The sequence below is a fragment of the Watersipora subatra genome, chromosome 11 (assembly GCF_963576615.1).
Source record: "Watersipora subatra chromosome 11, tzWatSuba1.1, whole genome shotgun sequence".
NCBI classification, from domain to species: Eukaryota; Metazoa; Bryozoa; class Gymnolaemata; order Cheilostomatida; family Watersiporidae; genus Watersipora; species Watersipora subatra.
Window position 1 is genome coordinate 31,111,792 of NC_088718.1, and position 10,351 is coordinate 31,122,142.

At 35.2% G+C, this 10,351-nt stretch overlaps 1 protein-coding gene across 1 annotated transcript; it reads left to right on the forward strand.

Moving 5' to 3' along the window:
• Window positions 1-4,319: 4,319 nt before the first annotated feature.
• LOC137408530 (collagen alpha-1(I) chain-like) lies at window positions 4,320-9,155 on the forward strand. The gene is made up of 2 exons (XM_068095088.1): window positions 4,320-4,503; window positions 8,113-9,155. The coding sequence occupies exons 1-2, from the start codon at window positions 4,423-4,425 to the stop codon at window positions 8,398-8,400; spliced, it is 369 nt and encodes a 122-aa protein (XP_067951189.1). The 5' UTR covers window positions 4,320-4,422; the 3' UTR covers window positions 8,401-9,155.
• The last annotated feature ends 1,196 nt before the right edge of the window (window positions 9,156-10,351 follow it).

Consider the following 10,351-nt stretch of genomic DNA (forward strand, 5'->3'; position numbering starts at 1 on the left):
TGTCATTCATGTTGAAGCGGTGGTTTATCTTTGTGCCACTCTTAACCTGGTACCCATATTGAGTCTCCTCCAGCATATTGCTTAGAGGGTTTAGGCATATGCAGAAGAGCAGCGGTGATAATGAGTCACCTTGATAGATGCCTCGCTTAATTTTTACACTCGCCAGGTTTTTCCCGTTAGCCTCCAGTTCTGTCTTCCATTTGGTCATTGATATGTTGATGAATGCCACAAGAGTAGGGTGAACATTGTACATACTGAGGCACTCAAGTATCCAACAATGGGGAATTGAGTCATAGGCCTTTTTTTAGTCAATCCAAACCATGGCAAAGTTGGTTTGCCTTCTCCTGCTGTCTTGACAGACAGTCCGATCCACTAGTAACTGATGCATGGCTCCTCGGGTGTTGCGCTCAATTCCTTTCTGATCACTGGTCATATAGTGATTCATGTGCTCTTCTAGTTGGTCTGCGACTGTTCCTGAGAGCAGTTTCCTGGTGGTGGGCAAGCACGTTATCGGTTGATAGTTTTTCGGAATTGGCCTATACTTTGGATCTTTTATCAGAAGTACAGTTCGTCCTTTGGTGAGCCATTATGGATGGTCACCTTGTTCTATTAGGCATTCCATCTGCTTAGCCATTCTAGTGTGAAGTGATGTCAATTTCTTCAACCAGAAGGCTTGACTCATGTCATGGCTAGGTGCTGCCCAGTTCTTCATACGCTGCACTCTTCACTTAATGTCCTCTTTGCTGATGGTGAGTCCTTGCTGAGCCACAGTGTGTTGATGGCTCTCTTTAAGTCTCTTCAGCCAATTTGCAGTGGTGTTATGAGTAGTCTCTTTCTCCCAGATGTCCTTCCAGAACTTTGGAGTGCTAGATTGAGGAGGCTCAGACATTGGCCCCTGCAGTTCACATTTGAACTGGGAATACACTCTAGATGGATTAGAGAGTGTATTCCCAGTTCCGCTGCTCTTCTGCATATGCCTAAACCCTCTAAGCAATATGCTGGAGGAGACTCAATATGGGTATCAGTTTAAGAGTGACACCAAGATAAACCACCTCTTTTACATGGATGACATCAAGCTGTGTGCTAACAAAGAAAGGAACATTGATTCGCTAATACACCTCACTCAGGTATACAGCAAGGACATCGGAATGACCTTCGGTATTGAGAATTGTGGAAGGCTAATTCTTAAGAAAGGCCATTCTATGCTCACAGATGGCCGAAGAATGCCAAATGGTACCATCAAAAATATAGAAGAAGGGTACAAGTGCTTGGGGATTATGCAAAGCAGCATCAACCATGAAGCAGAGGTACGTCACAAAGCCATTACCGAATACAAATAAACGCCTTCGCCAGGTCTTACGGAGCCAGCTCAATGCCAAGAACCAAGTCATGGCAATAAACACCTACGCACTGCCAGTAATAAGATATCCAGCAGATATAATAAAGTGGACTGAGGAAGCCATCAGAGAAACAGATATAACAACTCGTAAACTGCTGACCATGCATGGAGCACTCCATCCAAAATCTGATACTACTAGATTGTATCTTGATAGGAAAGATGGCGGTAGGAGACTCAAAAGTGTACGGCATACAGTGAAAGAGGAGGAGCAAAGCATCAAAGCATATGCAGCCTCCATGGCCATTTCAGATGAGTTGCTAGCTGAATTTCAATCAGCTGCTCTTACAACGGACCTACGCCCTGATGATGAGGAAATTGACTGGCACACGAAACCTCTTCATGGTGCTTACCACCGACAAATATCTAAGGTTGGCGATCTTCACCAGACATATATGTGGCTGAACAAAGGAAACCTAACGGCCAATACAGAGTCGCTAATCATGACAGCCCATGAGCAAGTGCTCCCAACAAGGCAACTACAAACGAAAATCTATCACACTAGAGACGATCCTAGATGCAGACTGTGCAAAGATGCGCCTGAGACCATCCAACACATAATCAGTGGATGCAAGCAGCTAGCAAGAAATGCATACACTGAGGGGCATAATCATGTCGCAGGTGTTGTGTATAGAAGTCTATTTGATGAGTATGGCCTTAATAAACCACAACACTGGTGGGAAGCTCCTGGTAAGGTCAATGAAAATCACCGCGCTAAGATCCTTTAGGACTTCTACATCCAAACTGACAAGCATGTCCTAGCAAACCAACCAGATATAGTGGTGGGGGACAAGGAGAACAAGAGGGCTACTATAATGGATATAGCAGTACCCAATGACTACAGTATAGCCAGCAAAGAAAAGGAAAAGGTAGAGAAATATCTCCCTCTTGGAAAAAAAATTGAAAAATGCTGGAATGTAAGAACAACTGTAATCCCAGTAGTCATTGGGGCACTGGGCGCAATAACACTGGCACATAAAATGTGGCTTGCCCAAATACCAACAAGGATCAACTTAGGTGAGTAGCAGAAAAGTGCGCTTTTGGGAACAGCTAAGATCTTGAGGCGAGTGCTCAAACTCCCAGGTCTCTGGTAGGAGACCCGAGTTAGAGCAGAATTTACCACCCATACGGGGTGTCCGGGGTGAAGAAACAATTTTTATTTATTTTTTATATGTATATATAGATATACATATATATACATATTTATATATATACATATATATATATATGCGATCAAGAAAATAATGTTTGCCGTTTATAAAACTACTAGTTGTGAGTAGCTCTATTAAAGCTACGATTAATATATATATATATATTTATATATATATATATTTTTATATTAATCGTAGCTTTAATAGAGCTACTCACAACTAGTAGTTTTATAAACGGCAAACATTATTTTCTTGATCGTATTCCGAAAAACATACACACTAAGGGGTTGGTCAATGTCAGTCTTTGATATTGATCTGTCTCTCTGTTTGTTTGTCTGTTAATCCAACTATTGATCTTTCTGTTGGTCCACTGGTCTGTCTGCCTGTATCGTTTTTCCTCTCTCTCTTTTCCTCTATCTCTCTCTTCCTTTATTTTCTCTCTTTTTCTTCCTCTCTTACTCTTCCACCTACTTTATTCTTTTCCACGATCTAACTCTCTTCTCTCTATTATCTTTTATCATGGCTCTGTTTTTCTGTTTCTCTCAATGTATTTATTTATTGCTCTTTCTATATCCCCCTCTCCATCCTTATCTCCCGTTATATCTTTTATCTCTCTCTATTTCTATCTCTCTCTATGTCTATCCTTTTCTATATATATATATATATATATATATATATATATATATATATATATATATATATATATATGTCTATCTATATCTGTATCTCTCTTTATCTCTCTCTCTTCTTCTCTCTCCTTTTCTTTCCCTCTTTCTTCCTCTCTCTCCCTTTCTCTATTGCTATATCTCTATATCTATATATCCCTATCTACATCTCTATCTCTCTCTATCTCTTTCTCTTTATCTCTCTCCCTCTCTTTCCCAATCTTTCCCTCTCTCTCCTTCTCTCTATCTCTCTCTATCTCTCCCTATTTCTAGCTCTCTCTCTCAATCTTGATTCCTATATCTCCATCTCTATCTTTGCTTCTATCTCTATCTCGATCTCTTTCTATCTATATCAATATCTATATCAATATATCTATCTCTCTCTATCTCTCTCTATTTCTATATCTATCTCTGTATCATTCCATCTCCATCTCTATATCTATACATGTCTTTCTCTATTTCTCTATCTCTATTTCTTTATCTCTACCTCCATCTCTAAATCTCTTTTTATATATCTCTTCTCTCTCTCTCTCTCTCTTCTCTTTCCTCTCTCACTATCTCCTACTTTCATGATACAAAAGATAGTATTCACAAAATTATTGTTTTGTTGTTATAATTTTGCACAAAAAACATGGTTTTTATTGATGACCTATTATAAAATAGAAATTTAACTAGTAAAAGTGTATTGTCACTTTTCTAGAACAATAAACTGCCTGAAAATTGATCAATATCACCTTCAGTTTAGGTATTTTCCCACTTTGTGATATAGAAACCATTTTACTTCAAAGCTTTTGAAAATACATCTTATTATTGCACATATTCTCTTACTACACCAACATATAAATCATTCTTAACTTCAAATAAATCTCACAGAAACTATCTGCTAAAGCCTACAATTTTTTGAAGTACTACACGTTCAAATGTACAATTGCATACTGCTTAAACCTGCTGAAACCCTGATGAACAACACTTTTGACAGCTGGTCATTAATCTGACTTTGATTGGAAGAGGCTGATCAATAACCCGGCTGATGATTAATTAGGGTAAGTTTAATTGGTGAACAGTCAGAGGAAAACCTATTATCATTTTTATTCTGACTGAACTTGTCACAAGGTAGCAAGACTAAATCTTTCGAAAAGAACAGTCATTCATTTGACAGGTTGTCTCCTGCTAGGTAGAACTGAAGAAGTAAGTTGAAGAAAATACGATTATGACACACAGAGGACCACTAGGAAAATGGCTACTGATCTCGGTGATGGTGGTTTTCATGGCTCATTCATTAGGATTCAGGGTAATGAATTCTACTTTTCAGTTTTCTTCTAGGACTTGAGGGCTTAGTTAATTCTTAATAAAAGTTATAGCTCAAGTTTCATGCACGTGTATTTTAGATGCTTGTTTTCTAAGTTTGACTGCAAGGTTTTTCTCCTGCAATTTGTTATTACAGTAGAGAAACATAGTCTAACAAAGCAAAATCTAATGTAGATTTTCTGAAAAGCAAGGCAATACCTTTACTTAAATTTGTAAAAACATTCATAGCAACAATATCGAAAATATTAGACTCTATGTCTAAAAATTGTATGAATGGCATGTCTGGTACATGGTTTACTACTATGCACCATTGACCATTTTCCCTTTGCATATCTTTATGGGACAATAATCACTTGTTAATATTAGTTCTATTATTAAGAATTTAGATTCTTTAGATGTAGTTTAGTTTGCGCATAATATTTTATATAGTCATATATAATTCAGTTGTGTTACTGCCGAATTTTAAAAGTAGTTCACCAAGGCATTTAAATTTTAAAAAACTTGAATCGGATTTCGGTATTTATTTACAGACATATTTGCTGATTTGAAATACAACAAACGTGAAATGTCGCGCAAATCTTGGTACAAATAAGCTTGGTATGTTGATGTTTGGCTGTAAAACTTTAATTTAATTATCAATAATTCATAATCTCAATCAATAATGCTTGTTTTATAATGGTAGGTATACCAAAATATAATAACATTACCATGTGGAATCGAGTTTATTAATATCATCATACAGACATAGCGACAAACAGACGGAAAGACCAGCAAATTGACACACTGACCAACAGATAGACAAATAAACCAACAGACAGACTAACAGGCTAACAGACAAGTAGAGAGATCAACAGACTAGTAAGTAGATAGACAGATTGACATGAATCACTGTCATTTAAAAACCAATAAAATTTAGGTCTTTTAGAGAATGATCAACAAAGTAATGTTTACAGTTTATTAAACTACAAGTGATGAATAGTTCGATTAAATTTTTCTATTACAGCTATGCAAAAAAAACATTTGCCAATTAAATTTCTAAATAAGAATTTTCAGGACATATCTCTCTAGGTCTGACAACATCCATGTCTTTTAGCATTTCATTTTATGATGAGTTTATGTATTTTAAGTACATTCTGACAAAGTAGGCTCAATATGTTGCCGATAAGCATCAGATTTTGTAATCAATAAATAATATTAATCTAGAATTCATAAAAGCAGCTGACATGGACAAGGAATTTAGTGCCGCAGTTCAAATGCTAAGTTAGTTGAGCCAATGGCCATACTGTTAAATAAATTTTGGTTTGCAGTAAATATTAGTTTATCATGGTTTATAAACCAACTGCAATTTGGTAAATTTTTGTCAGCTAATTCTTCTTTTTGATGTTTTTTTTTCATCTATATTTTATACCGGCTTGGATGACCTCGTATAAATCTGAGTTCTTGTTGACAGTAGTGCATGGTTTTTAAGAACCTTATTTTTAACTTATTTCGCTCACATTGCATAGTTAAAAATACTGAATAGGGTAACTCAATCACGTGTCACTGATATGTTTTAATTTTCAACTAGCAGATATTTATGAGGTGGTCATTTTATTTTGTGCTCACGTAAATATGCCCTCAAAAATTGCATCAACAATTGTATTGCTAAATATTTTAACTTTTGGTTAAAGGAGGTAATATGGACACCTAAGCTTCGTGGTTTCAAGTCTTAACAAGTAATATGCAACTCTAGTGTTTTGTATACTTATGACTTTTATCGTGAAAAAATGTATCACTAATCTAGCCTTTTTTTACAAAAATGCTTGCCAATTATGAATATCTCAAGTTTAAACAACCGAAATTCAAAACTATAACAAAAATTTAATATTCAATTAATTTTTTAATACAAAAAATAGGCTCATAGATTTTATTCACAATTCTAAGCAAGGTCTAAAAAATTAGGTTAGCTATTTGGAAGCAAATATGAAATATCATGATTATAGAATCAGTGGTAATTATATTATATATTTTATTTTGTAAACTTTATACAATTTACTACATATTTTTATATTATGTATATTGTTTTAATGGCTAATATTTCATTTCTAAATGAAAATGTCTTCGAAATCTTGCCATATAAGAATCATTAAAAAAGGCAAACAGGTATAGCCAAAACAAATAAATGTATTGAGATCAAGTGCTTAAAATTCATTTTTCTGTTAAGAGAGCGGGTATTAAGTCTGAGATTGTTAAAACAGCTAGCAATAACATTATCAAAATAATTATTAGATGTTGTATGCAATTGGTTCATATCACATAAATTGAAATGAATTGAAAACCTGCTACGGACCTGTTCATTGGGGGCCAACTAATAGCACTGGGCCTCCTACTACACCTAGCAGTATTCGAGTGCTGACCTTTTGATACTTGTGTCAACCTTTTGATGGCTATATTCAAGTGTTAATGCGTACAGCTGATTCACCAAAATATAAAGATTTTGTATTGCGCATGATTTATGGTAATAATGATTAACACTGAAGCCTGGCCGTGATATAATTAGGGTATTGGTTTTCCACATGATCCTCTGCTCGAGTCAACTTGGTTTCATGCTTTTCCCCTTTTTAGGTAGTTATTACAAAACTGTTGTTACTTTGTGTGTGATGCAGAAATATTAAATTGATTGAACTATTATTTCTTGAGTTATCACAAAAATATGGATAGTCCATCTACCTGACTGAGAAATAAAAATATTTGCAAATAGAACATGAGTCTCTAACTTCACACTGATTGACAATTTTGGTAAGAAATTATTTACATAAATTAAACAAGACTAGAAAACTTTTATTCACCGACAAGAAAGGGCTTTAAACTGGAACTATCTATTTTGCTATTCATAACAATTATACACATTGTACCTCATGAATTATCTTTTATAAGCTATCTCTCAAACATCTCTTCTTCAAAAAATTGTGCAAAACTTATTGCTCTATTAGATGTCTGCTTTTTTGTTGAGTTCTGCAAGCCTGGAGTTCTAATATGCTGTTCAATTAAAAGGAATTGTGCTATTGTAAGTGCTATTCCAGTCAATGGAAACATAGTCCAGAATCAACCATCTACTTGTACCTAAAATGTTAGGCTGCAAAGTGTTCAAGTACGGCCAAGTGTGGCAAATTCTTTGTCCGGAATCACACAATATACTGAAATATTAGGGTACAAAAAAATATTCGAATGAAACTTACAGAATTATCAAACTGTACATGCTCACCCAAATAGCTGGCAAAACATTTTCAATTAGCTAAGCAAATAGTTAGTGAGCAAAATTTTAGCAGTTATCACGATTGGTATAGTCAGAGACCCATATAACAATGCGTAAGAAAAATAATTCGTAATATTCGTAATACCGTAATTCAACATAGTACATACAATGCAACTGATTAGATAGCGCTAGAGCTAACACCTCTTTCATATTAGCCGGAGCAAAAAGTGGCCTTTACAAAGCTAATGTTTTGGCACATAAATTCATCATCAGTTACTCAGCAGATGAGTGAGAGATTGCCGTTTCATTTCACAGTTTTAAAATGTTTCAACTGTTTATACTTGGTTATTTTTATAGGGTGACCCAGTTGAGTGCACCAGGATCGGAAGCCCTAAAGGAGCAAGAGGACCGAGGGGTATAATCTGTTTCAGAAGATTTCAAATAGTGTGTGATGACCCTTTTAGTGAAGATGGCCAACCCGGAGCAGCAAGAGGGCTAGGTGTACCTGGACCAAAAGGTGCATCAGCAGCAGATGGATCTCCTCCTGGTTTTGTCTGTGACACAGAGAAATTTGGGCAACCAGGACCTCCTGGTGATGACGCATGCCGAAGAGTACCAATCATTGTGTGTCTTGATTGGCCATGAAAACTGACATTGTTTTGAAACTCTTTGACACTGGAAAAATACATTGCTACTAAAATAAATTTGTGCAATTAATTAACTTGTACTTAATTTTAATTTTCAAACATATGTCTAAGCATTGCCATGGTAAACTAACGACAAAAAGACTGAAGTTTTTGTTGTCAGATAACACAAAAGAACAGAAAAATTTTATTGTGGCTTATACACTTTATTAATTAAAATGCTATACTAAAAATAGCCATCTGAATTGTTAGATACAGCTTGAATTTTCTTTAATATATACGCCTTCATGCTGTGAAAACAATAAAAACTTGTTACTTTAAAAAACAAGCTTTCACATGCCGATCAAGAAGCGACTTTTCCATCACACACATGAACTTGTTACCATGGCTCCCTTAACATTTGAACATATGTAACTTCCTCCTTTCAAGTAATAGATCTCCTATCATAACAGTTATAGGAACTTTGTTGACAGTTTTATGTTGAGAAAATTCAAAGATAGCAAGTAAATGAAATAAATCATGCAAATTATTTCCACGTTGTACTGTTTACTGGATGCGCAGACCGTGTGCCGATATTGATACCATAGCTTAGCACTTTCTATTGCATAAGCATTCTTCTTGTGACAAAATTGACAGTGAAGCATATCTATGTATTGCCACTTTTCCTTGATTCTATTGTTGGACCATCCGTTTCTTGGAACATACACAACTCATGGTAGTGTGATGATGTTAACAAATATATTTGCAAGTCTCAAATGATCTTGTAGTTTTTTGGTGTAAAAGAGTTGTTGGTATCTGAACTTCAATGAATATTTGGTTGCCTTGCTTTCATCATAATAATAAAAAAATTGGTAATCTCTGCTTTAGAAGGAACCATGTCTATCTGTCTTTTTATCTAATGGCATGGTTGAAGCTGACTGTTTGTCTATTTGACACTGTCCATATGGGATTTGAATTCACAACAATTGGCGTACTAAACAGACAGACACACACACACGCACGTGCGCGCATGCACGCACACACATACACTTGCGCCAATCAATCACGTGTTTCTGAATAATTGTGCAGAGGGTTATCTTTTTGATTTACTGGCACACCTAACCAACTTTTGAAGCACATTTAACTACCAACATACTATTACTAATAACAACAACAACAACAACAATAATAATAATACAACAGCAGCTTTAGGTATTTGTCACACTTTTCAAACGCATTACATTCTATTTAAACTAGTTTCTTGTTTTCCAGTTAAATAATTTGTTGCTCAGCCATTCTCTATTTATTGTAACTAAGGATAGTAAATCTTAAAACACAAGGTCGCGGGGTCTAGTAAATAGCAGAGCAGTTAAAACATAAGTGGCAAAACTTGGAGTGATGAAAGATAGATCAAAGAGAACCTTCAAGTATTTAGTTTTAGTATATCAATAACAATATTAGAAAATTTTAACGCAGTGCAAAATCATGGCAAAAACAATATTTAATATATGGCAATTTGATCGGAGAATAAGTGGTGTGATGTTAAGCCCTAAATGAGGAGAAATCTTTTAAAGCGATGAAGGCTTGTCACCACCTAAGTCAGTAACATTTTTATAACCACTAGAAGCCTGTGTGATTATAAATGAAGTATTATCGAATCCCTCAGTAGTAGTAACTGATGTATTAATGCTACTAGCGCAAGGGTTGCTTGTATTGGTGTTGATATCATGAATAATTTTGTCTAGTATTCACAAAAACAATACTAGTGAATATAGTATTATCATCGTTTGACCTACCATAACCATGACTCTTCTCTATATATTCAAAGTTTGAAAAGTTGAAACTGCTACCATCATGTGAATTATTATTTATTGATCAGTCAAAAGATTATTAGCCACTGCAAGATCAAATACAAATTTTATTCTTTCTTTTCAAAAGCCAAATTATTGGCTTGCTAGTTTTTCCATTGTACA

Excerpts from the sequence above, each read along its gene's own strand:
- LOC137408530 (XM_068095088.1), top strand. The coding sequence starts at position 4,423 with ATGACACACAGAGGACCACTAGGAAAATGGCTACTGATCTCGGTGATG. Across the intron at positions 4,504-8,112 it reads CTCATTCATTAGGATTCAGG|GGTGACCCAGTTGAGTGCAC; the intron begins GTAATGAATTCT and ends TTATTTTTATAG.